The sequence below is a fragment of the Lepisma saccharinum genome, chromosome 8, assembly GCF_977018435.1.
Source record: "Lepisma saccharinum chromosome 8, izLepSacc3.1, whole genome shotgun sequence".
NCBI classification, from domain to species: domain Eukaryota; kingdom Metazoa; phylum Arthropoda; class Insecta; order Zygentoma; family Lepismatidae; genus Lepisma; species Lepisma saccharinum.
In genome coordinates, this window is record NC_139236.1 from 83,938,944 (window position 1) to 83,966,491 (window position 27,548).

Sequence of the window (27,548 nt, forward strand, 5' to 3'; positions counted from 1 at the left end):
AGGTGGTCCAGGTACCTCATATATTTAACAATTTTCGGACTTACCTGGCACCTACCAGTAAACATAAGAAATATGGTTAAGGTGTTTTGCCTCCATCATAATTATTTTGTGCTCCAAAAATGAGAAATTATGAAAAGAATATATATATATGTAGGATTTATTATGATAAACGAAAAGAAAGAGTATTTAATTTTGAAGAAAATAGTTTTTGAATCATTACATTTGGAATTATAGAACAGAAGTTCTCAAGGTATGAAGACGCTAAAATTACCGCACGCCGCTGATTGGAAATGGCTGGCAGATGCAAAAGCAAGCCTGAAAAATGTAGAAATAAGTGGCTAAAATATTAATAAATTTTAAAATGATGATGCGACACCGGTTGGTCGAAATGATATGGAATTACTGAAAAGTGAAATTATTTCACATTTCAATATAAAAAATGTGTCACATTCCAATTTTCTTGAAATATCGAAGACGAAGCTTCGAGGAGGGCCCTGCTACATTTGATTGGATATTCTGTTTACCTGGAACCAGTGACGGCGATTAGAGGGGGTGAGGGGACAGTTCACCCCCACTATTTGCTACTTTTGCCCTCGCACTATGCTAAACCTTATCTACAAAGGGAAGTAAACTGTCCTTGTCCCCCCCCCCCCCAGTTTTAGAACCCAATCGCCGCCACTGCCTGGAACTAATTCCCCCACTGAAGGAGTGTTTTCGTTCATGTGACAAGAACGCCCTTTCAGTACAAATTTTGAAAGCCAAGTTGATCAATAAGGCGAACAAATCACACGTGTGTAAACCCTTACAAAATGTTATTTAAAGAGAAGGATGTACTGAATTTCATCGGCAAACTATCCAATCAATGTCTTCTAATTCTAGAGGACTGCTACGTTGAAGTGCAGTGCATATCACCATTTTATGTAAGTTATATACACAGCATTTATTTATTTAATTCATGACGAAACACTTTATATATATTAAAATGTGTACAATTTGCCGTCCCGTTTTTCCTTCAGGAAAATATGAAAAATGTCCCGATTTGTTGTCACAAATCTGGTCACCGATTTTTAATCAAGTTTCACGTAACTAAAAATTGCGAGCAAGTTACTGTTTGGGTCTTAAAATTGTTCGCTGTGTTAAAATCTTGCTGGAACTTGCATTTGAAATAAGATAACTCCCTTCGATGAAGTTATAATATTTGCATCCTTTATCAGAAACACGTTCTAATCATAAGATTGTTTCTGAAATTTTTGTAAAGGTTTTTGAGTCAGGGTTCTGAACAGCCTAGTGATGTTTGAAAGAAGGAAGTATAATTTAATGTATTTTATTGTCAAACCTGACAGCAATATGTTCTGATTGTGTTGAAAAATAAATAATGAACTTCCTCGTACTTTACTTTTTTGAACGAGACTGTTTTAAAACGGAAGTTTTAAACTCAATTAGAATCATTTATAGTCATAGAGTTGCATTATTATCTTCTTATTTATTATACAAATATATATTCTGTAAGAGCTCAGATACTCTTATGTACTTTTATTTAAACTTAATTTTATATAAATGTTTATTTCTGGCATATTGAAGTATTTTTTGAAAACAAAAGCATTTTATGTTCTCCCATTGTCTTTGTTATCTGCTTACAGATTGAAATAATGCACAGTAATTACAAGTATACGTAGCTTCTGTATTTAATAGTAATTTATGTATATTTTAAACGAAATTGTAATAAAATTTGAGATTTGAGCTCAACTAGGAACATTTCCCTTCATATATTTGTCTTATTTTCTTTTCGTTTATTTTACAATTGTCGTTTCTGTGAGTATATATTCTGTATACTCTTATATGTCTCTACTTTGATTTTATTCAATTTTATTTTGTTGTATCATCTTGAAGTACTCTCTCGAAACGAAAACTTGTACAGGACTCTTCACCAATAGTTTTTTTTTTAACGAATAGTCACTCATCCTCATTGTCACAATTATCCCAAGGAGGCATAAAAGCAACATAAAATAACAACAATATAGATACGAAAATAATATAAGTTCGAGGATGAAATTTCAGAATCACTATATCTGCAATCTCACATGCACACAGTATAAAGACGTAAAACCGTCTAACATTCTATGTTTAAACAATATTGAAAAATATCGAAAGTCTATATTAATAACTACCAACTGTCATTCCTATGAGAGAAATGTCATTAATTGAGTAGATTTAAATAGTAATTAGTACTTTCGACGAACAGTTATTCTAGATTCTTTCATCACTTTGATAAAAAGAATTTGTGTTTCCATACATTTTATAGCTACTTATGTATGCTTCTATTTAGGTTAAAAGTAATAAAGAAAAATTATGTGCCATCTAGTAGTACTTTTTATAATCACAGAGTGTTAAAATTATATTCTTCTCTTACATCGTTCCTTAACATATACTGTACTTTATTGTTCCTAGTGTTCGCCAGGTAAACACTTTGCAGCATTGCAATGTGTTTCAGTTATACAGGGTGTTACATTAGAACCAGGGCCAGCGGGAGAGGAAAGGGGAGGGGCGAACCGTTCCACCGTCGAGAGCGATGGAGTATTGGCTAGAGCACTGGATTTGTAGCACGATCACAGGTCTGTCGTAGGTTCGATTCCCACCACCGACAAAAAAATTTCACCTGAAGGCGATAGAAGAAGTACTCTCTAGAAACATAGTGTTAGAATAAGTATAGTTTAAAACACTAGACAACGGATAATGTCCAATTAACATTGCATGCTAATGAAGAAACATTGTTACTATCATTCAGAGACTTATTAATTAGTATAGACCTTATGTGTATAAAATACAGGAAGGGCCCCAATATACAGATATCTTCAGGGGGCCAAAAAAATCTACGAGAGGGCGCTGCCTGAATGAATCTAAACCTGATTTATTCTAACTCCAAAATGGAGCTTTAATGAACTGCCGTGGCTCTACTTTTTATCACAGATTCCTGCCTACTTCCTTAATGGTTCAAAATTAGTAGAAGTCTGAAAGTAGAAGTCATTAGTTTCATAACATTCGAAGCTCATTTGGCTAAGATCATTTCATAGATAGTTTGTTATTCAAGACAAGAAAGTGCTTGTAGCTATTTGAATTTATAAATAAAGTTTCCTTATGTGTTTTTTCCTTGTACTTGAAGAAAATTTCTTACCTTGAAAATCTTCAGTTTTTCTTTAACTTCCTCTAACCCGGTCTATATACTTAGACAGGTCATTCAATCTTTTTGTTGATTGGCTGGTAAGTACACATGTGTCTATAACATTCGTTTTTTCTGTGTCAGTCATAGATATTATACTTTCATCAGTCCATTTTTCATATCCCTTAGTATTTGAATGTCGTTTCATTTAGTTTAGTGGCGTGTCATGCCAGAAAACAGGGGTGGCTTAAGTGTCGGGCGACTGCCCTTGGGGCACAAAATCCGCCTTGAGTAGCGCCAAAACCTTATTTCTGATTACATAACCGTGGCTACTTGTTTTTGAAAGATTTGGATTTGAGTAGACAAGAATTAATTTAAGTTACTTCTGCATAACATAATAGGTACGCCTGTAATGCAAAATCACGTAGCAATTTAAATAAGCTAAGAGATTACGTTACTGTTACTTTGATGTAATTACATTGATATTAAGTGAACACATGCCTACAATAAACGTGTTGTTTAACAATAACAGTCAGAGTAGCTATTTAAAAAGTCAAGCCATTATTTATCGTCATTAAAGGCGTAAATATACAAAATGGTCATGTTTTTCATTGGAGGAAGGTGGAGTCTGCTTTCCTTCACAGCAAACGCATTCATTTTTGCAAGGACAAAATAAAAAATGTTTACAAACCGTCCATGTTATTTTCGTAGATTTTATATATACATATGTTCACATTTTAAAATTTCCCAGTTCGAGAGGGACATGGCCCCTCCCCTGGGTACAGGTTTGCACCCCAGGAATTGAACCCAAGTCTTCCCCGTAGCAGTCAAACATAATGTTGCTTCGTGGCATGCATGTAAAAATATGTAAACACATGTATGAGTTTCATGGCAGTCGACGAACATGACCAATGGACATGTAGTGAATTAGATAACCAGATCACTACATAAATTATAAAAATTCTCGCTAGGTAGCACAACAGAACATATATATAAATATTTGATCTCAGTACAAGTATATAGAAGCACGTGCTAGGTATAATGACTCAAAAGATAGTAATACAAGACAGAAAGAAACCTGAGGAACTACATGACAGATAGTTCTCCTTCTTGAGTTTCAATTACCCCCTTTTTACATAATTTCGTTTATGAAATATCGAATTCGAAGAAGGTAATAAAGGCTCTTAATTAAGTTTTATACTGAAAATAGTACGTTGGCTCTCTTAACGTCTTACAGTAAGTAAACTAAGTGTACAACTTAAAATATACTAACTTATGCAAGATTATTATTGGTTTTCAAAATGCACTTTAAGCTCTCTATGTAGGTATGTATGTTAGTTATGTATTTATGTATAGTTCCTGCCGATTTATACGTTGACGTTGGATGATGAAGCATATGAATGAACAGATTGCTCTTACCAACATTTCCGATGGTGTACTGTTAATTTTGTAGCCTTGTGGAGGCACACAGTACACAGTAGTAAGGATCCCACTATAAACTTTTAGAACAAAAAGTGCCTATCTGAGCACAAAAACAAACGTTGGCATTGTCATTTCCAAAATTCGAAACCAGAACTCGTGAGTTCACATCAGGCTCGTAGCCAGGATCTTCTTTAGGGAGGGGCCAGCACCATTGAACAGCCACGATAATTCTACGTTTAGTAAGTTATACGTATTAGCAATTATTATTACAATAAAGAACTCGAAATGTGAGTTAACAAAAAAACGAGACATTTTTATCTGGTAGCCAATAGCGCCGATTGGATACCAAAAATTTGGGCAAGGACAATTTACTTTCTCTTAGTAGAAAAGTTTGAGTTTTTTTTACGTCCACATTTATTCACAGATAGGCTAATCGGGACTGGACCTACAGTTTAAAGTGGGATCCGAACGACTATGTGCCTTCACCTGGTCTTGGTAAACAAGACTTAGCATTAAGAGGCCATAGCATGGGGGAAACTGCCCCCTAATCTCCCCCACTGCTGGTAGCCTTGCATCAATGGTTAGAAAGCTGAAACTACTCAATAATGCAGAATGCAGACTTCTGGAGCCTGCCGAACAAACACATTCATTTACGCAAGGGCAAAATTGAAATTCTTACATATTTGAAAAATCGTAGATGCTATTTTCGTGGCTTCTTATAGGTTCACATTTAAATATTTCATGGTTCGAAGGGTGGGGGGGCATGGCCCCTATGGCTCCACCCCTGGGTACGGGCCTGGTTCACATCATGGATCGCATGTGCGCGTGGGATACTTACACACCCCTTGCATTCGAGTCAGCAGCCCCTTCTGCGACACCAGATTTCATTGAAATAATTATAATAACAAGTACCTCCAAGTACCAGGCACCAATATATTAGAATATTAGAGGTGAACTTCTGAGCCGTTTTATGTAGGGATAGGTTGGGGAAATTCTTCATGTTTACATCACCCTCTGCGGGAGTCGAACCCGTGCCTCCTGCGCTACGTTCAGACTGGACAACCGTGATTCCGTGATGAATGGGAAGCGGTGGGGGCGTGGAGAATATAATTCTCAATAATTGCGCAAGATTTACAACATACCCACAGTCACTTCGAGAATACATTACATCTACCTGAATAAGGTATTCCATATTTTTCATAACAAATCATCTCCATTGCATCATAGGATTAAGCTCCGCTCTGAGTTCAGCACCCGAAACACCAGATCGTCCTTACATAGAGACCTTGTAATCCCCAAACCCAATAAAACCAGATTTGGTCAGAAGTCTTTCTCGTACCTAGCAGCGGTAACCTGGAATTCACTCCCGACGAAGATGAAACTCACTACCAGCAAAGCGCAGTTCTGTCGTCTTCTACGTTCACATGCCTATAAATTCCAACTCCAGTAACATTATTTTCAGTGCTTCACCTCCCCCCCCCACATCACCACCATTCCCGCCAAACACATATGTTTTAAAATTTTCATCCATGTGCTTCGAACATTAATTTCATACACACTCATACCCAAACCCACACACCCTTATATTTTCCTTTCTTCTAAATGTGTATAACTCTCAAACTTTCTTTATTTCATTGCTACTGTAGAACATTTTATACTGTATACTCATGTAAATTCATCTCATTTTCCTTAGATGTAGCTTTTGTATATTTTTTTACCACACAGGGCATCAAGTCATTATTTGTATTAATATTGTTCTAAATGAAATGTTGTATGGCTTAATTGTAACCCTATTGAGATAATAAATAATAATAATAATAATAATAAATGTTGATGTCGCTTCACGACATATATATAAAACTGTTATAAGCACCAGTGGCGGCGATTAGGGGCGAGGGGGCCAGTTGCTCCTCCACTTTTTGCCACTTTACCCCCGCACTATGCTAAACCTTATATACAAAGGGAAATATAGCTACTGTTCTTGCCCCCACCCCACTATTTGCACCCTGTCCTCCTACTTTTGGAATCCAATCGTCGACACTGATAAGCACATATTTGACTCTAATTACCTTCGACGAACATGACCAACAGGCAAACACATAGAAAATTGTCATCAAGGGATCTAGGGTTCGATATCCGGTAGAGGCACATGGCACAGTTGTTGCCACTTTAAACTGTAGGTCCATACCCGATTAGCCTTTCTGTGAATAAAGTAAACTTAACAATCCAGTTAGATCATGAAACTTGTTACAAAAATTTCCGCTAGATGGCACCACGGAACACTTATAAAAATTATTTAATCTCAGTAAAAGTACGTGTACGCTTTTTCTAGAAATGGTAACACAAAAACTACTAGTACAAGATAGAAAAAAACTTATTCAATAAAATGACAGATAGAGCCTCTTCTTGAGTTTTAATCCCACCTTATTTACAGAATTTCGTTTATGAAATATCGAATTTGTAAAAGGTAGTAAGGCTTGTTTATTTGCCGATGCAACTGGAAGTAAAATATTTTCATCCTTTGTCTCACGGAAAAGAAATGTCTAGCTTTTCTTGTAAAGTAAAAATGATAAAAGTCTTCATGCATGGTTAATCTTGGTTTTCAAATCGCATATTAAACTCCCTATGTATTGTACTTTAGTAATGTACGTTAAATTTCTGCCGCTTCAACATAGCGACGTTCAGTATAGTCAAGCGTATCAATGAACAAACACATTGCTTTTCTCAATATTTCCTGTACTGTAGTGGTAATGCTATCGCCTTGTAATGAGGTAGTACAATATCGCCATCAGAGGCACATCACACAGTGGTTCGGAACCCACTTTAAACTTTTAGTGCAACGCCGTTCAGCGTGTCTGAGCATAAGATGGACTTAAAACAAGCTTCAGCATTGCCTTTTCCAGAATTTGAAACCAGGACTCGGGATCATGAGCGGCCAGGAGCGCGAGATGGTACTTAAACACCTCATGTAATCGGGTCAGCAACACCTTCTGCGAGCAGTTTTAATTGCAGTAGAAATAATAACAAAAGTAAGAAATGAAGATGTAGTATGTGGACGCTTGCTGTAGTACATATTACAATACAGTGCTCCAGCTATATCGGTGGCGATACAAATGTCCAAAGTGAAATCCAGCCTTCATAAGCCTCTCTGTAATAAAACTATTTTAATTACTTTTTCTATTAGTTACTAACTTTATTTATTTATTGAGATAATTCCAGACGCAGCACAAATTGCCATTTTACGCTGAAATGGTCAACATTGAGAAAATAAATTAAAAATAACAAAATAACACAAAAATATTAACAACAGTTATTCAAGATACATTATTTACAAACGTTTTTCCTGATGGAAGACCGAAAGGCATAGTCTGTATTGAATATGTCAACACTTGATGGGAGGTCATTATATTGCGTGGGAAGTCTGTAAAAGAGAGATCTTTTTTGAAATTCCACTCAAAGCTTTTCTGTGTAAAATAGGCTTGTGTTACGTCTTGTGCGCAGACATTCTAAAGTGGAATTCCTGAAGGAGCGTGTTGCAGCGGATTTTCCTATTGGCAATTTTGTATAGATAATTGAAGCCATTGTGCAAACGGCGCTGACAGGGAATCTGTATGTGTAGGTAGAACAGGAGATGCGAAGTTGCAACATTGCGTAATGAAGGAACCCTGTAACGAACTATAGCTAGGAAATAGTTGAAGGGTGAATCAATTCTAGAGAGCTGTGGGACATGCATGGACCAGACTGGAGAGCAGTATTCTATTACGTATTGGAGAAATGAATGACTTGTAAGGTGAGGGCTGAGATGTCACTAATTTCAGTGAAACGATACAGTAAACCCAAGACGCATAACTTTTTTTGTGGTGCCTGTAATATGTTCTTCAAATGTGAGCTTTCGGTCGAAAAGAATGCCTAGGTCTTTGTGCGTCTCCTGAACGCATATCGGTGCATGCTGCGCATGCGTTCAGGAGACGCCTCTGCTACTTTGATGTTATTGCCAGAGATGAAGTAAGATAACTTGAACAAGTTTCTTTTTGGGAGAGATAGTGACTGTAGTTCAGACTGTAGTGTAGTTCACTTTTCAGGATGTAATGTAAGGTCCCATGCCAGACACCAGGAAGTAAATGTTGTTACGTCATTCTGTAGTAAATGAATATCTTCGGAAGTGAAGATGTGTCTCAATTTATTTGGTCGACCTTCTAGTGGAGCGGTTAGCACATCGCGCTACGACAGAAGAGGTCCTGGGTTCGAATCCACGTCAGGGCATGGGTGTTCTTTGTGAGCGTCCCTTCATCAATTTCATCATATCATTACTCATCCTCATCGTCGCTATTAGCCAAAAGTGGCAGAAAAGCAAAGTAAATAATAAACCTAAGTAACATGACTTAGTTACAAAATTACTTATAGGGGCCTCCTGATGGCATGTTGGTTACGTCGTCGCCTTCTAGTCAAGGGGTGCCGAGTTCGATAACAGGTGGAGGCGCCCACTTTAAACCGCAGGTCCTGTCCCTATTAACCTATTTGTGCATAAACTGAACTTGAAAACGAACTTCAAATTAAAACTCATATTCCTCGGTATGTCTGACTTGAGAAAATTGTTTCAGGAAAATATGTCGGAAATGCTGGCAATATGATCGTTTTGAAGTTACATATTTCAGTACAGATTATCTGAGCCCTAATTATATCAGTAGCTGTAAATCAAGGGGTCCGGTGTATCACTCTACACTGTGGGTAAGCTCACACAGTAGCTCATGTCTGGTTTTACGGAGGGCGGCGTACAAGCTGGCAAGGGAAGTGGGGAGCCGAGAAGCGACCAATCCAGCGCATCGAGAAACACAGCAGCTTGAAGAAGGTGCGCGGAGCACCTCCTCCCGCGACGTCGTAACTCTCTGCGCCACCGCTGTTGTCTGATTAGTCTGCGGCGTATTCCCCGCTCCTCACTTCCCTTGCCAGCATGAGAGCCGCCCGCCTTAAGACCAGCAAGTATAGCTATAGTCTATCTAAGGGTAAATTTGAATTTGTAAATATTTATTTTATTAAATCGTTTGAAGTAGGTGAATGGAATCAGAGTTTTTCTTTCAGGGTTGAACAAATGTTCTGAATTGTTTACATCTTTATAGGTTTATTCACGGAAATGAAGAAAATTTTGTTGCTTGTATTTGGATCTGCAATATCGCTATGTTACGCAACATCCTTCACCAACCACAACAACTTCAGCTACATCAACGGATTCAACATAAACAACTTCACCGATCCCAATGTCACCAACTCGAACAACTTCAACAACAATGTAACGGAAGAATGGGAGGATTTTACGGTGAGATAGGTTGAAATCAAGTTATTTTTTTTAGATAGATAGATAATGGAATATAGAACTACTCTCCGTCCACAATCAGAAGGAACCCAAGGTAAACAAACGCACGTGACTTTCGAAAAGTCCTATTGGCTAATTCCGATTGCAGCTCTGTTCTTAGAAATATAATTCCCTTGACAATGACATTCCATTCTTAACTAGAGTATTATAATCTAGTTGCAGGGCTTTGCTTTATTAACTCCACAGGTACAGTCACCAGCAATAAAAGCGAGAAACCTATATCCTGAAACACTCGCTTCCCTGCAAAGCATTATGCGTGTTGCCTAACTCCACGGCGGTGATAGAAGCTGCATTGAAAATTTGCTATTAAAATCCACTCATCGCCGTACAGTTAGGCAACACACACAACGCCTTGCAACGAAGCGAGAATTTCAGGATATGGGTGTCCTATTTTTATTGTCGCTGAGTGTACATAGATGAATTAAGAATGAAACAATAGGTAATAGCAGGGAACTTGATTTTTCGCAAATGGGAAAACACCGATGAATGTTAATTGCTGCAAATAAGTGTGTATGTATGTTCAGCGACATCTGAACACATCTTTTATCCATTCGAAGTCGCGAAATAACGCAAATTTGGCATAAAATGCAAATTGTAGGCTTTTCGCGAATTTCAACACATTTCGTACCTGAGAAACGAAACCACCATTCTTGTGTTTTTCGCTTACAAGAATAAAATGTACCATACTTACGCATGCATAACGCGCACGCTTTCCAAAATGTTATTCAAAAGAGAAGTATGGTGCATGTTATACATGAAAAAAATACAAATTTTCTCTTTCCGTAGCTTTTATATTTATTTATTTCAGTATTTGAATTAAACATAAAGTAACCAACATCCTTCTGACATAAATGCTTCACTCTCATAAGAAGAAATCTGATTTGATTTTGTTTTTATTATTTAGCTTCTCTTTTTTCAACCATTTTTGGCTAATCCCAGCGATGAGGATGGCTGATGGTATGATGAAATTGAATGAAGGGACAATCACCAAGCCTAGGCAGGGATTCGAACCCGGAATTCCTCGCGTCGCCTCACAAGAAGAAAAAAACAGTAAATTGTTAGATCATGTTTTTATTCTATGGGTCATTTTTTGGAGGGTATTTAGGTCATATCTGCATATTTTGGAAAATTTAGGTCAAGAAACACTTTTCTTCTCTTTACAGTTAAAATACAATAAAACCTACGCTACACCAGAGGAACGAGAGTACAGGCTGAAAATCTTCACCCATCACTTCGCTAATGTGAAAGATCACAACAGAGATTACTTAGAAGGAAAGGAGTCTTTCGAGACTGAGATGAACGAGTTCGGAGACTGGGTAAGTCAGCATTCTCAATAAAACTTTGCTTAGTCTTAAGAACTATATTTGTTTCAGGAGTGCAGTAAGGTTGTTCGCTTTATATCCGACCATTTTCGATTCGGTGCTGCCACCTGGCGTATCATGCTGGAACTATGGGTCTGCTGGCGGGAGCAGTGTTGTGTCTGACCTTGCAGGTGCGTAAGTGTTGGTAGTGAATGTTATCAAATGGCGCCGAAAATCAACCGGTATTGGGAGGGTTACGTAATGGCCCTTTTCCATGCTAAGTTTTCATACGTACGCATTGTGAAACAGTGTCGGGAGAATGGGTTAACACTCGGGGTGACTACTGCGAAAGCTATTGTGGCCCGTTACACACAACAGGCTCTCCTTGCGAAACATTCACCCACTAAAACCACCAGGAGAAGGGCTGCAAGCAAAGTGTCACCCGTAGTGCTAAGGGGCGCAGCAACTTTGTTCGTCAGTGCAGGGAAAGTTTCCCTCGTGGCTTTATGGTTGTAACGGGATTGTGATATGAGGGATGATACGCAAGGTGGACAAAAACGTGAAGGTGAATGCCAGATACTTCCAAGACTCCATTCTGACACCTATCTATCGGAGAGACATCCCACAATTGTATGGAATGGACGCGAACCAGGTGATGATTCATATGGACAAGGCTTCGAGTCATACCGCCAGATCATCACTACGTTTTTATCAGGAAATGGCAGAGGAATTAGGAATTTGTGTCATTCCGTTTGAGGACATTCCTGTGAAAAGCCCAGATGCCAGTCCAATGGATTTTTGCGCATTTGGACTGTTGAAACGACGTCTTCAACATCGCCGCCCGCGCACCCTGGATGGTCTATGGAAAGCTTGCAGGGAGGAGTGGGATAGAATTCCCATGCCTGTCCTGCGCCGGAGCTTGCTGCAATGGAAACTGCAATGCCGGGCGATAGTCCACAATGCTGGGGGTCCAATAGAACATGATTGGTGGTGGCGGCGCGGTATCTCTTAAGGTGAGTACCCGTCAAACATGGTCGGATATAAAGCGAACAACCTCTGTATTCCTCACATGGAAGAACCACATTTATATTCTGCACCAGGATTAAGCAAACACTCGTGCACTTGTGGAGGCCGCCAACTAGCGATTCGTGCTGTTCGAACTTCCCGCCTGCACCTCAAGGCCAGTCAGCGCAGCGGGACAGGACTGAGGGAGCCACTTGCGTTGAGAGAGAGAGAAACATACTGTGGAGAATGCGTAATGCTTTTCGCAGGACCACCCCCTGTTTATTCTGCCACGATTGCAATGCCACGCTGCAATGTGACTCAGGAATAGACGACGAGAGGATTTCATTCTTTCCCTCTCTGTGCTGCTTTAATTCCCATCTCTTCTCTCACTGTATGTTTTCTGTCTCTTTGTGTCTCGATTGCTTATTTCATTTTCCTTATGTTTCTCCCTCCCTGCTTCTGTCCCATTTCATTATTTCCCTCATCTTCCCTTCTCTCTGTATCTGCTCCTTGTCTCTGCCTCCCTTCTTTATTTCCGTTCCATCATTCTCTTGTTGCACTCTGTCTCTCTCTCTCTCTCTCTGCCTGTCTCCACCTCGCATCTACAGTACATTTATATTTTTCCATGCTCTCTGTCTGTGTCTAACTTGCTTATTTCCTTTTCTCTCTCTCTCTCTCTATACGTCAGTCTCATTTCTTTATTTTTACTCCACCTATCTCTCTCTCTGTACTTCTCTGTCACTTCTTCTCTCCCTTAGTATATTTCTTTCTTCTGATGGCACGTAAACCTGTTGTCTCACATCCCACATAAGGTATTTACCCCATTGACATTTTCTACGAATTCCTTGTGTATATTGTTAGTACAAAATAAGGATTTTTGAAGCCAACAGGTAAGAATACAGGGCCGTAGCCCGGACTTTATTTCAGGAAGGGCTCATCCCTTATCAGCAGCCGCCATCTAAAGGGGGGGATTGGGAGTAGAAGCCCTGAAGATGAATTTCTCAGTATATTACACATTAATATACACGATGTTTAATTATGTTAAGGAAGTAAAATTAATTACCTACTTTACACTATATAAATTAGATATTTGTAGGATTTCGGGGGGCTTCAACCCCCTCAGCCCTCCCTCTGGCTACGTGCCTGTAAGAATACATTTTTGCTGATCGCCAAGTCATTTTCGTTCCAGACACTTGAAGAATACAACAAGTATTTAAACGGATTCAGATCGATTGATAACGAGTTGCTCCCCACGGACGTTGATCTAGAGTGTGCTGACGAGGATCTCATCCCAGACTACGTGGACTGGAGAGAGAAGGGTGCCGTCACTCCCGTCAAGCACCAGGGCAAGTGCGGCTCCTGCTGGGCCTTCAGTGCAGTAAGTATTAACACATCAGTCAATATAAACAGAACTGGGATTCCATAACTTTTCATATTTTTGTTGGTAAAGGTGGTATCTTTCTAAAATATATATAGATTCACGTTATGAGAAAGTAATGAATGTGAGGTGGTTTGTTAGGGCTTATGTATGCATAATTATTTGACTATTTTCCACTTGATAGTATTTGTGGGGGGGGGCAGAATGTTGACACAAAATTGAACATAGGGCCTTCCCCATGGCGCCTTGTAATCAAGGGGTGGGTCCCGGGTTCGATTCCCGGTGGAGGCTCATACTTGTTCTGATCCCACTTTAAACTGTACGTACAGTCCAGATTAACCTTACTGTGCATTAAGTGGACTTAAAACACAAACTCAAACAAACAAAATTGAATATTATTATTTATTATTATTATCAAATATTAAACTATTTATAAACTATAAATAATTCTGGTGCAAAGTTGTTGTCATTTTATTATTATTTTTAGTATTATAGCCTTGGGGAAACTTTTCTACTGGATCCACCAGATTTCAGCTCGAACTCTTGTATCTAGAAACATGATAATACTTTAAACAAAAGTCCTCGACATCCCAGGAGTGCGGGGGGTCACTGGCTTTATTATAAACGAAATTATATAATCTGTGCACGATCCGTTAATTGCAAGTTTAATATAAAGAAAATAAATTAAATAATGAATTTGAAAGTCACAGTACTAGAAGAAGTAATTCTGTCGTGTGGTATGTCGCAAGTTTTGGCTTATGAGCGTCATTTTTAGCATCTCCTGCTTGATAAACTGCAAGAGCGAGTTAGCGCTATGATAAATAGTGTGCTAGTAGAGCAAAAGTTCCTAAAAGTACATTTCTTGGAATAGATCAAAAGACAACCTTGGCAAGAGCATTTACACACATATCTAGCTTCATTTTGTAAACAGTTATATTTTTACAATTTCAGAGCTGTGTGTATTAGACTCCTCTTTTGGATACCTCGTGTGACTATATATTTTTTTAAAAAAAAAAACTGCTACTGTATATAAATAATACTTAATATGCCACATAAACCATGTTTTTAATATACAGGGCTATTCTAAATGATCTTCCCGATTTCAAAGTTTAACATCTCAAGTTTATTTAGTCACAATGACGTGCAAATTATTTTTAATGAAAGAAAAACTCAAAAAGTTTTTTTACATACATACGTGTTATGTTCCACGTCAAAGGTAATTCGGCAATCATCAAGCCGATAGTCAAATTCTTGCCACACTCTTCCCAACATCTCAGAGTCAATGGACGCAACTGCTTCTTAAATGCGTACTTGAAGTTCAGGTAAGTTGTTAGGTAGGGGAGGCTCATGCACTTGGTTTTTAACATAACCCCCCAAAAAAGAGTCACACGGGGTGATATCTGGCGAACGGGAGGGCCAAGGAAACAGAACCTGATCCTCACGACTAGCTTGTCCTATCCATTGACTTGGTAAACTTCTGTTGAGTTCCCTCCTGACATCCCGGTGCCAATGTGGGGGCAATGTTCAATTCTCTGCTTGCACGAACCGTTGATTTTTTGGGGCTTATGACGAAAGTCGCACGCACCCGATCAACTGTTTAATCACTAACTCCTGGCCGGCCTGTTGATTTCCTCTTGCAGATACACCCACTTTCTTTAAATTGTCTATACCACTTCCGAATTGAGTGACCGCTTGGTGGATCTAACCCGAACTTCGTCCCAAAACTTCGTTGGACACAAATAACTGACTGTTGTACATGAAATTCCAGGACACAAAATGCTCTCCTGTCTTCGTTTCCAGCCATCGTGATTTACTGTCGCCCTAGCGGCAGAATGCGTAACTAAACATCAGCTTTGACAGACACTAAAACTTTTTGAGTTTTTCTTTCATTTCAAATAATTTGCATGTCATTGTGACTAAATAAACATGAGATATTAAACTTTGAAATCGTGAAGATCATTTAGAATAGCCCTGTATTATGCAATTAAAAAAATGTGCCTTCATCAATTTTATCATATCATTACTCATCCTCATCTTCGCGATTAGCCAAAAGTGGCAGAAGAGTGAAGTCAAGTAATCAAAATTAACCAATCATTCAATCAATAGAAATATGAAACAATATACGTGTCATTTTATTGCATTACAGACTGGGGCACTTGAGGGGCAATACTTCAGGAAGACTGGCAAGTTGGTATCCCTGAGTGAGCAACAGTTGGTGGACTGTGCAAGTCCTTATGGCACCAGAGGGTGCAAAGGTGGATGGATTCACTCTGCCTATGACTACGTCAAGACAACGAAAGGAGTTGTATACGAAAAAGCATACCCTTATGAAGCTAAGGTAAGTAATCTGTACACTACGGGGAATGTAAACACATTATTTCCGTATGTATAATATTGGACACTTCATTAGGGTTAGGCGTATGGCAAAACTGCATCGTGTACCTCCGAGGAAGAAAGTCAAGAAACCTAAATTTGTCACAAATCTATTATGGTCAGATTCCTTACACCATAAAGTACTTCTCTAGATCACTAACATAGTTTTAAAAAGAAAAACTAAATATGCTGACCAAGGCAGTAATTTATTTTATTAAAAACATAAACTAAACGTAACGTTTCAACCTTCTAGCAAGGTCTTCTTCAGACTCTGTATCAAGTACAAAAGTAACAAGATACAAAAACAGGGCCTTATATATACACAAACATTACTCCCTCCAGACTATTTAGAAAGTTGTTTGGAACTTTCTAGAAGGTGACTTTCACTTTCACCAACTTTACTTTCACCTCAAAGGCTAAACTCAATTACTTCCATGTAGAAAGTGGTTGGATTTTTAATCTCATGAACTTTTCCCTTCATTTTTCCTCCTTCTCCTCTCCTCTTTCTCTCTTGTCCTTTCCACTTTCTAACAACTTCTTCCATTCTTTGTTTAACTTCAGTCCCCCATTCCAGTTCATTGTGTCTTCTTCACCTTTCTTCTCTATTTCCTTGGCTTCCTTCCATTTTCTCACTAGCATTCTCTTCTCCCTTCCTATCTGCTTAGCCTCATCCCACTCTATGTCATGTCCTGTTTCTCTCGTGTGTTTAAATATTGCATTTCTCTCTCTCTTAAGTCGTACATCATCCCTATGTTGTTTCAACCTGTCTTTCAGCCTTTTCTTCGTTTCTCCTATGTACACACTCTGACATTCTTTACATTTCACTTCGTAGATAATCCCTTCCTCTTCGTCTTCTCTGTTTTCCTTATTCTTCTTAGCATTCCTCGCTATTCCTAAGATGCTTCTCCCTCCCTTCCTGTAAGTTTTAATTCCCGCCTTCCTAAGCACTTTGCATATCTTTTCTGTGGTCTTCCCCATACTCCTTATTCCAAACCTTCTCCCTTGTCACGTTTTGGACATTATTAAAAAGAGAATGGGACAAGAAATTATAGGAGAATGGGATAGTGAAAGGGTAGTGAAGGCGCTGGAAACCATTTGGAATAACGGTTACAGTATAATGGGAGATAAAATAATGTTAATGAGTGAAGGACTAAATATAGGTTCCAGTCTAAGCCCAGCATTGGCTGAATTGGTTATGAATGAATGGGAAAAGAAAGTGATAGAAAAGGGAGGTGACAAAATAATTCTGTTTTGCAGATATGTGGACGACTGTTTTGGCATATGGAAGGGAACGAAGAGGCAGCTTGACATTTTTGCCAAAGAAATTCAAAATGAAGAAAGAGGGATATTATTGGAACTTGAAATAGAAGAAGAAAACAGGTTAAGCTTTCTAGATATATTGATGAAAAGGAATAGAGGACAAGAAATTGAAACCGCTTGGCATCAGAAGAAGTGTGCAGCAGGGGTATTCTGCCACAAAAGAAGTGATGTAAGTGAGGTGACAAAAATAAATTTTATAAAGAATATGGAGGACAGAATCAAGAAAATATGCATGAAAGAATGTGAAAAAGAAGGCAAAATAAATAGCCTATGGAAACAGCTGGAAAAGAATGGCTATGAGAAGCAGGATAGACTGGACATAAACAGAAGAAGGAAGAAAACGGGCAGGGAAGAATTGGAAGAGAAAGAAAAAGAGAGAAGGTTTGGAATAAGGAGTATGGGGAAGACCACAGAAAAGATATGCAAAGTGCTTAGGAAGGCGGGAATTAAAACTTACAGGAAGGGAGGGAGAAGCATCTTAGGAATAGCGAGGAATGCTAAGAAGAATAAGGAAAACAGAGAAGACGAAGAGGAAGGGATTATCTACGAAGTGAAATGTAAAGAATGTCAGAGTGTGTACATAGGAGAAACGAAGAAAAGGCTGAAAGACAGGTTGAAACAACATAGGGATGATGTACGACTTAAGAGAGAGAGAAATGCAATATTTAAACACACGAGAGAAACAGGACATGACATAGAGTGGGATGAGGCTAAGCAGATAGGAAGGGAGAAGAGAATGCTAGTGAGAAAATGGAAGGAAGCCAAGGAAATAGAGAAGAAAGGTGAAGAAGACACAATGAACTGGAATGGGGGACTGAAGTTAAACAAAGAATGGAAGAAGTTGTTAGAAAGAGTGGAAAGGACAAGAGAGAAAGAGGAGAGGAGAAGGAGGAAAAATGAAGGGAAAAGTTCATGAGATTAAAAATCCAACCACTTTCTACATGGAAGTAATTGAGTTTAGCCTTTGAGGTGAAAGTAAAGTTGGTGAAAGTGAAAGTCACCTTCTAGAAAGTTCCAAACAACTTTCTAAATAGTCTGGAGGGAGTAATGTTTGTGTATATATAAGGCCCTGTTTTTGTATCTTGTTACTTTTGTACTTGATACAGAGTCTGAAGAAGACCTTGCTAGAAGGTTGAAACGTTACGTTTAGTTTATGTTTTTAATAAAATAAATTACTGCCTTGGTCAGCATATTTAGTTTTTCATAATCATGGAAACAAGGCTTAATGGAGTTATAGTTTTAAAAAGCTTGTCATATCAGGAGCCACCTGCTTTTTGTCACGAGTACAGTGAGATGGACAAGTACGCTGTGGATTAAGCTGTATCCATCATTTTGTACAGTCGCGGACACGTCTGGGTTGTAACGATTTCATTGAAAGTAAATGGAGTCGTTGCAACACAAAAGTGTCCGTGACTGTACATGAGGATAGACTTAATTTCTTTGACATTGTGTACAATTGAATTAAAAAATTAACGTTCATTTGTACTGTGTGATACAACTTCATAATACATATTGTTTATGTGTAAGGCACTAAGAAATAACTCAGCTATGTCAACAAACATTTATATCGTTGCCTAATTTGTATGGGCGCTATTCACCGGATGTTTACATTTCTGTGCTTCCTTGGCGATGGCGGGGACTGCACTTCCGGTTTTGAAAATAATAACATTGAATTCAAAGGTGTAAAGGCAGTGTCTTCGGAAAAAGCAACAATATTTGTGTGGCTTTTGGTTTCAGCATGAGATAGGGAACAAACAATTGTTCACAGGTATCTATGCATCGTTTCCAGACAGACCCGATATTGAAAGATCAGTGGATTTAGGTAGTAAAGCGAAAAGATTGAACACAAACACAAGGGAGTAGGCTCTGCAGTCGGCACTTCATCAAATCAAATGAAAATATTTTACGTGTTTCAAAAATTATAATTGTCAAACGCACACATGTTGATCAAATTCAAAAGTTGGAACTATTTGCCCTTTGGTTGTTGATAAGCGCTTTCTCCATGGGCGTCGGTTGGTCAGTCGACCCCTCATCCCGCCTCTGGAAATTGGCATCCTTCATCTCAAGTTTAAAAAAACAGGAATTTTGTTATTTTTATTGTTAATAACAGAAATAAAGTTCACTTGGTTAGTATTCGAACAGAGTAATCAATGTAAAATATGCATTAGATCGAAAAAATGAGTGAAAAATACAGGAACCAGGATATTTGTTCATATTCTACCATTTAATTCAAAGAATAAATGGTTCCACAGTTTTCAGGATTCGAAAAATTATAATTTTAGAAGAGGTCACACAATATATTTTTTTCTAGCTTCTAAAGTCCTTTCTTGAACGACACTTGCAAAAGTTAACAACAAAGTACAATAACTGTGCATTTCAGTATAGTAACTATGAAATGTAAAAGTATTAATGGAAAATAATTGTGCTGTATATTCTCTCGGCTTGTGGATCGAATAGCATGACAATAATATAAACAACAACAATAATAATAAAATTTATTTAATTAGGTATATATTATTAGTGTATAACAATAATTTTAACCGTAGTAATTATTATTATTTCTTTTACTGTTGTGAACGATGTTTATAATTAATGTAAGTTTAATTTCATTCAACCTGGAGAAGTCTTTTCAAAAACGAAGCTGATGGTAGAAGATCAACATTGCCTCGGAAAATATTAGTATTGTCCCTTATATCTGCATCCAAAGGATCCGGGAAATTACCAATCTTTTCTAGGCACCTTTGTTTCTCTATATCACTCAAAAATTTCAAGTGATCCATTTTGTTTCCGATCTTTTACAAGAAAATATGCTCGGTGACGATCTGTATTCCACTTGTTTACATTGGAAAATTCGCCAAACCGGAAGTTCTTTTCCCGCCATCAATAATCGAATTGTCTGATCGATCATTTTTTGTTTACTCAGGAATAACCCACATATATTTTTTTCTTTCAAGGACGGTAAATGCCGATACAATTCTTCCAATGATGCCGTTCCACTCGCCGACTACGTCAGACTTGAGAAAGGAAACGAGGAACAGTTGAAAGAAACAGTTGCAGCTGTAGGACCAGTGTCCGTTGTGGTTGATTCGAGCGAATGGAAGTTCATGTTGTACAAACAAGGTAAGTTTAGTTCATCTGATGTTTCCATCATGTGATCAGTTACGTAATTAAGATGCAATACCACACACACACTGGCAGGGTGCGAAATCCCGGGGGGGGCAGGGAGGAAATTCCCCCACCAACGATCTTGTCCTGAAATCCCCCCGCCAAACTCTTCCGGGGGGGGGGAAGAGTTTTTGTTTTAACAACGAACATAATCAATTAGTTTGAGATTCGAATATACTTGACTGGAATAATATGGATAACATACAAAAAGAACGGACTAGACAGAGCCTCCTCATCTCTTAGGACACTGAATCCAGCAATCCCCGGAACACAGAAATTTGACTGACTTATTTCTTCTCCATTTCTCATCGCCTTTCGTTAGCAACCACGAATATAATAATATATAAATATATTAATAAAACACGTAATAGTACTTATATGTGAATTTTATACAGGAAACTATTATCTTCTTAACGTCTAATTTTTGTCCCTCCTCATTGTTCATATCATCAGTAGTACATTAAAATCTTCAATTTGCAATTGCATTTTGGATGAAAGACAGTCGATATAATACGAGGTGTTGCTAGAAAAAAAACCGGATTGATGTTGCTGTCAAAAAACGGCAAGCGCGTCAAGGTCAAGCGGTGCATGACTGCATAACGTGATAACCTGCCTATCGACTGTGTGATTGCCCATGGTGCGCGGCGCTCAGTTCTGCTGTAGCCTGTGGACGAAATGAACCGTACATCTGTGCTCCGTCGAAAAAATGTTAAGTGGGAAAGTGGAACAGCCTATCAATGTAAAGTTTCTTATGAAACTTGGAAAATCCGCCACAGAAACTTATGTTTTGTTGAAGGAAATGTACGGCGATGAGAGTTTATCACGCACTCAAGTCTTTGAGGGGTTTCAAAAGTCTACAGAGGGACGATAAGTGATCGCGGACAACTCGTATCCTGGACGGCCTTGCACGTCAAAAACGGAATCAAACATTGCAAATGTCGGTGAATTGATTCGAATTGGGTACCCGAAGGTCAAACTGTCAAACAACATCATTACATTACGGTGTTGACGACCCTTCGTGATCGAGTAAGAAGACGACGACCTCATTTGTGGAAAAGCAAGTCATGGATTCTTCATCAGGACAATGCTTCTGCCCACACGGCATTGTCAGTCAAGGCTTTTTTGGCCAAGTATGGGATCCCAGTGTTAGAACATCCACCCTATTCGCCGGATCTTGCTCCATGCGACCTTTTTTTTTTTTTTACTTACAAAGGTCAAATCAGCACTGAAAGGAACCAGATTTATGACCGTAGAATCTGTGAAAACAAAAGCGACGGAGGTCATGAACATGGTTTCAGAAAATGATTTCCAGCAATGGAAGATTCGATGGAGCGGTGTATCGATAGTGCAGGGGAGTACTTTGAAGGTGATAATGTTCGTATTGTACAAAATAAGCAATAAAAGATTTTGTAGCAACAGTCCGGTTTTTTCTAGCCACACCTCGTATATTGTATATTTTATAATATAATTTGATTAGTTAATAATTGACATATTTAATGACATTATATATATACGTGTATATATATAATGTCTGACTGCCATGCTCAAGGTCCCGGGTTCGATCCCCGGCCGGTTCAAATCCGGGAACTTTTCTAACGTTGGAAGCGGCTCCGGCGCCCACCCAGCGTCGAATGACATGGGTACCTGGGGGAAACCCTGGGGGGTAAAGGCGGTCAGGGGCGTGATGCTGATCACATCACCCCCACTCACGACCGGATCAAGAAAGTGTGGGACGTTACCCCCACACCCCCTATACGCCTTCATGGCGTGGTGCTAAGCAAAGGGGAGAACTTTACCTTTATATATATATATATATATATATATATATATATATATATATATATATATATATATATATATATATATATATATATATACAGTGTCGACTGGCAGCTAGTATGATGGGTAGTGCCAACGTGATCAAGAAATCGAAAAATATTCGCTATCATATGTCATAGAAATCTAATGAAAGAGGTAATTTTAATGGAACTTTGTTTACTAAAATTGCAGACAAAAATTCAGAGTTCCTAAGATTGGTTTATTTTACTTCGCATTTGTACTACTTTTGGCTAATCGCGAAGATAAGGATGAGTTAATACTCACAAAGAACACCGATGCCCAGGCCGAGATTCGAACCCGCAATCCCTGGCGTCGTAGCATGCTGTGCGGAGGTCTGCCAGAGTTTCTAAGCAATAAATGCGCTGACTTCTCTCTCTCTCTCTTCCTCCGCACCCTTAGGGGTGGGGGTGGGAAGGGGCATCTCATTTATCTTTTTTTCTCTCTCCTCGCCTCTCTCTCTCTCTACCATCCCTTCCTCTTCCTTTCTCTTCTTTTCATTCATTCATCATTTTCTGCTTTTCTCATTTCCCTATCTCTATTGGGAGGAAAATCCCGGCCTGGGCATGGGCCCTCTTCTCCCTCCCCCAACTCCCAACCATTTCTATATTTCTCTTTCTTTCTCTCTTTCATATTTCTATCTCTCCCTCTCTCTCTTTTTTGAAGAAGAAAAGAAAGAAAAAGAAAGTAGCTGAGAGATAAAGTAGAAGGAAATAAGCCTTGCTCTCTCTCTATCTATCTCTCTCTCTCTCCAAAAGTAAGAGAGAGAGAGATGGAAAGAAAGAGGGAGAAAACGGAGAGAGAGAGAGAGAGAGAAAAAGGGAGACAGAAGAAGGAAGGAGGAAGAAGAAAGAAGAAGAAGAGTATCTATCTCTCTCTCTCTCTCTCTGTCTCTCTCTCGTCTTTTCTTTCTCTCACTCCCCTACTCTCCTCTCTGTTTTCCTTCTCTTGACTCTGACTTTCACTTTAGCTCCCTTGCCTCCCCCCCTTTCCGGACCCTTTTTTTCTCTTTCTCCCTTTGATCTCTCTCATTCTCCCTCCCTCTCTCTCCCTTCCTTTCTTTTCCGTCCTTCTTTCTACCTTATTTTTTGCCGTTCTTCTCTCTCTCTCAAAAGCTAGAGAGAGAAAGAGAGAGAGAAATAAAGAAGCATATCTTTCTAACTTCATCTTTCCTTTCTTAAAGCACTCTTCTCTTTCTCTCTCTCTCTCTCTCTCTCTCTCTCTCTCTCTACTCTCTCTCTCTCTCTCTCTCTCTCTCTCTCTCCCAACGCCTTGGATGCGATACGGTACTATAGATCGACCACAAGGGAGAAAACCTTGGACGAAAAGTCCCCGCGCAGCTTTCCCATCTTCCGTTCAGCTCGGGCCATAAGGAAACATGGTCCACTCTCCCCCTCCCCTCCACGTGGGAGTACGGTGCACAGGAGTCGCGGGTCTGCGTATCCATATCCATCTTTACAATTCCAGCACCTCCCGAAAAAGTCCTGCGTACGCCAGTGGTATACGCCTAAAAATATTTTTGAATTATTGTTTATAACCTTCGGTTTAAAAGTTGTTCAGTGCCAAATAAAGTATCACAGGGCTCATTCTAAGGAAAGTTTGCATTTATCACTTTGGTTTTGACCGAGTTCTTTAATGCTTTCATTTAAAATTAAGATTTTTCTCAAATTTTCTGGATGGGCTGTAGCCCCATCAGCTCACCCCTGCGTACTCCAGTGATACACGTAACCGACATTTGCCTCCTTGTGTCTCAAGATGGACTCATCACGGGGCGGAAGAAAGGGCTAGGAGATCAAATAAAAAAAATCGTGCATAAACAGTATTAAGCTCACTATATTTTCTAAGATGCACTATATTTTATTAAATACTTGTCGACTTCTCGAAGCAAAAAAGCTCCAATGGTTGATTCAGTTTATCCTTTTGTCCGTATTATGTTATTGTCAATATTTCCCAATAGATGGTTCTCTTGTGGAGCACATTAAATAAGTAGATTTTGTTTGTTATGATATCAAGAAAACTTTCACTAACTAACTAACTCTCTAGCCTTCTTAAACCCGAAGGTTCATGGCTGCAGCAACACAGGCCTTCCATCTTTCCCTATCTTGAGCAAGATCTATATACTCTTTTCCATCCCTACCGATTTCCCTTAGGTCCATCTCTACGTTGTCCATCCATCTTCGTCTTGGCCTTCCTACAGGTCTCTTACCATCAGGTTTCCCAACAAGTATCCTGTAAACTCCTCTTTCCTCTCCCATTCGTGCCACATGGCCTGCCCACCTAAGTCTTCTTGATTTAATTATTCTAATAATATCTGGACATGAATACAAATTATGTAGTTCTAAATTATGTAACCTTCTCCACTCACCTGTCTCCTCATCCCTTTTAGGTCCAAAGATTTTCCTAAGGATCTTATTTTCAAATACTCTCAATTTATGTTCCTCTTTCAATGTAAGGGACCAAGTTTCACATCCATATGATACTACAGGCAAAATTACTGTTTTGTATATTTTAACTTTTAGTTTCTTAGATATTAAACGAGAAGACAAAAGTTTACGAAGAGAGAAGTAACATGCATTTCCTGAATTAAGCCTACTTTTTATTTCCTCTTTAATATAATTTTCATTTCAAGAAAACTTTGGCTTGTCTAAAGGAAAAAAATTAGAAAGTTTCCTTTGCTTTAAAAAATTTCAGCGCTGTTCCAGATTCTGAAAAATTATGTCTATTTTGAATTATATCTGAACAGTCTCACAAGAATTAGTGCATAGGAAAATTATGAATATAAAAAAAAGGTATTCAGTATATCAATCGAAAGCTGTTCCTGCTTGACGACTTTGCATGATGATAATATTTTTAATTTTTGACGAAAACTAAAATTTTTCAAAATGAATTGCCCCCCTCCTCAGGGAAGTGATGGACCACATTTAGTGGGGTACTTTTTATTGGTTACAATTACGGGGCAAAGTCGTCTCCTTGTAATCAATGGGTTCCAGATTCGATGCACCGTTGAGTTACAAAGTGCGCTTTCCCTGACTTTCCCCAGGCGAAGGGAACAAACGTTTATCCCCTATGGGGGAAAATAATTTCCAAGGTAGGACAATGCTCTATTTTGAATTGTCTGAAAAGGGAATGGCATATAAAAATGAGCGGAATAAAATTGTTCACTACTCATTTTCCAAGGGGTTCAAGTGCCTCCCGCTCTTGCCGCTCACTGGATATGCTCATTCCTAAAGTTAACTCACAGCAAAAGCTGAAGATTATAATTTTAAGAATTTTGAACTCAACAATTAATCTAAAAATTATTATTTTTGAAACTTTGCCCCTTACATTAAGAGAGGAACATAAATTAGGAGTATTTAAAAATATAATCCTTAGAAAAATATTTGGACCTAAAATGGATGAGGAGACAGGTGAGTGAAGAGGGTTACATAATTTAGAACTGCATAATTTGTATTCATGTCTAGATACTATTAGAAAAATTTAATCAAGAAGACAGATGGGCAGGGCAGTCCATGTGGCACGAATGGGAGAGGAAAGAAGAGTTTACAGGATTCTAATTGGGAAACCTGATGGTAAGAGACCTGTAGGAAGGCAAAGACGAAGATGGAGGGATAATGTTAAGATGGAACTAAAGGAAATTGTTAAGGATGGAAAAGATTGGATTGATCTAGCCCAGGATAGGGGAGATGGAAGGCTTGTGTTGCTGCAGCCATAAACCTTCGGGTTTAAGAAGGCCAGAGAGTTAATGAGTTATTATTTTTTTAAATGGAATCGAGCTAGTTCATATTATTTTCTGACATTTACTGGTATTATACATTTTTGACTCCAAGTCTTGCATTTTGGGACAGTGTGTCCAACTTTGAGCTTATAATTATCTGGAGACCCTAATCCATTGTTACTTGTGCAACTATTTTACTTATAATTTCTACTTTACCTTTTTTCAGGTATGTTCAACCTCCCAACCTGCGGCAAAAAGATGACTCACGCAGTTCTGGTGGTTGGTTACGGTACCGATCAGAAATTTGGAGATTACTGGTTAATTAAAAATTCGTGGGGCGTACGCTGGGGAGATCATGGGTACATTAAACTCCCTCGCAACCGTAACAACATGTGTGGAATTGGATTGTATTCGGTGTGCCCAGTAGTATAAGAATTTGTTACTTGCCTGCTGCAGAAAAAATATAATTGATTTGTGAGATTTAAGGGATAATGTGAAACGAGAGTCAAATACCGGGTGTTTCACTCGCTCTCGGCCCCTGATTCTTGCTTATAAAAATCAAACTAGCCCTATTGGTCATAATGTAATGCAATTTGTTACGAACATACCTTGGTGTATGAGAAGCATGATGACGTCATGGGAGATGGCGCCATAGTCTCTCTACTTCTTTCGTGGGCATGCGCGTGCGTCTGGGCGATTCTGCCGTACGAACGTATGCTTTCAGTCTGAGTTCTTGGCCAGTTGGATGACTAGGAATTACATAATGGTCATTTTCAGCAGGATGGCGCTACTTTCCACATTTTCAACATCAGCATGCAATAAATTGTGTCCTTCTTTAAAGTTCCTGTCATTTCCAAAGGACTTTGGCGTGACCTTACCGCACCGGTTTTCTTCCTATGGGGCATGCTGAAAGGAAAGGTCTGTCGCAACAAGCCACAGACTATGATGGAACTGCAAGACAGCATTCGGCGGGAAATTGACGCTGTGGCTCCTGATGTGTTCGTGGCTTCCTTCTGTAAAATGGAGAGGCGTGTGGACGCATGCATTGATGCTAATTGCGACCACTTCCAACACTCGCTGTGACGTCACCATGCTTCTCATACACCAAGATATGTCCGTAGCAAATTTCATAACATTATGAAATCAGTGCCGAGAGAGGGTGAAACATCCTGTATTTCAACAGAAAAAAATAAAGAAATACTATCACTTCTTTACTTTCGTTAGCTCTTTGATTTCATTCGAAAAACGTTACCTTTACATCCCCACACCTTCCCACCACAAACAACATATACTCTTTATAAAAAGCTCGTACTATTATATGCAGTGGTTTGTTAAGGTTGAAGGTCATGCACGTGCCCCTTGTATTTAGTTACAAGCTTGAAAATATTTTTGTTATTTTTCGGTAACGTTTAATCAAAATTTGCGTCGCTTTCCTACATCGCTACGACGAAAATTAATTATAAATTGACGAGAAAGATTATTTGACACGGACACGTCAATACCTT

General features: G+C 38.8%; 1 protein-coding gene across 1 annotated transcript; it reads left to right on the top strand.

Moving 5' to 3' along the window:
* The first annotated feature begins 9,710 nt into the window (after window positions 1-9,710).
* LOC145991873 (digestive cysteine proteinase 2-like) lies at window positions 9,711-27,207 on the top strand. The gene is made up of 6 exons (XM_083127910.1): window positions 9,711-9,893; window positions 11,114-11,266; window positions 13,446-13,634; window positions 15,781-15,972; window positions 20,282-20,447; window positions 26,270-27,207. The coding sequence occupies exons 1-6, from the start codon at window positions 9,711-9,713 to the stop codon at window positions 26,473-26,475; spliced, it is 1,089 nt and encodes a 362-aa protein (XP_082984036.1). The 3' UTR covers window positions 26,476-27,207.
* The last annotated feature ends 341 nt before the right edge of the window (window positions 27,208-27,548 follow it).

Bases quoted from the DNA above. Each gene is read 5' to 3' on its own strand.
- LOC145991873 (XM_083127910.1), top strand. From the start codon at position 9,711: ATGAAGAAAATTTTGTTGCTTGTATTTGGATCTGCAATATCGCTATGT. The intron at 13,635-15,780 runs GTAAGTATTAAC...ATTGCATTACAG, and splicing joins CCTGCTGGGCCTTCAGTGCA to ACTGGGGCACTTGAGGGGCA. The intron at 20,448-26,269 runs GTAAGTTTAGTT...ACCTTTTTTCAG, and splicing joins GTTCATGTTGTACAAACAAG to GTATGTTCAACCTCCCAACC.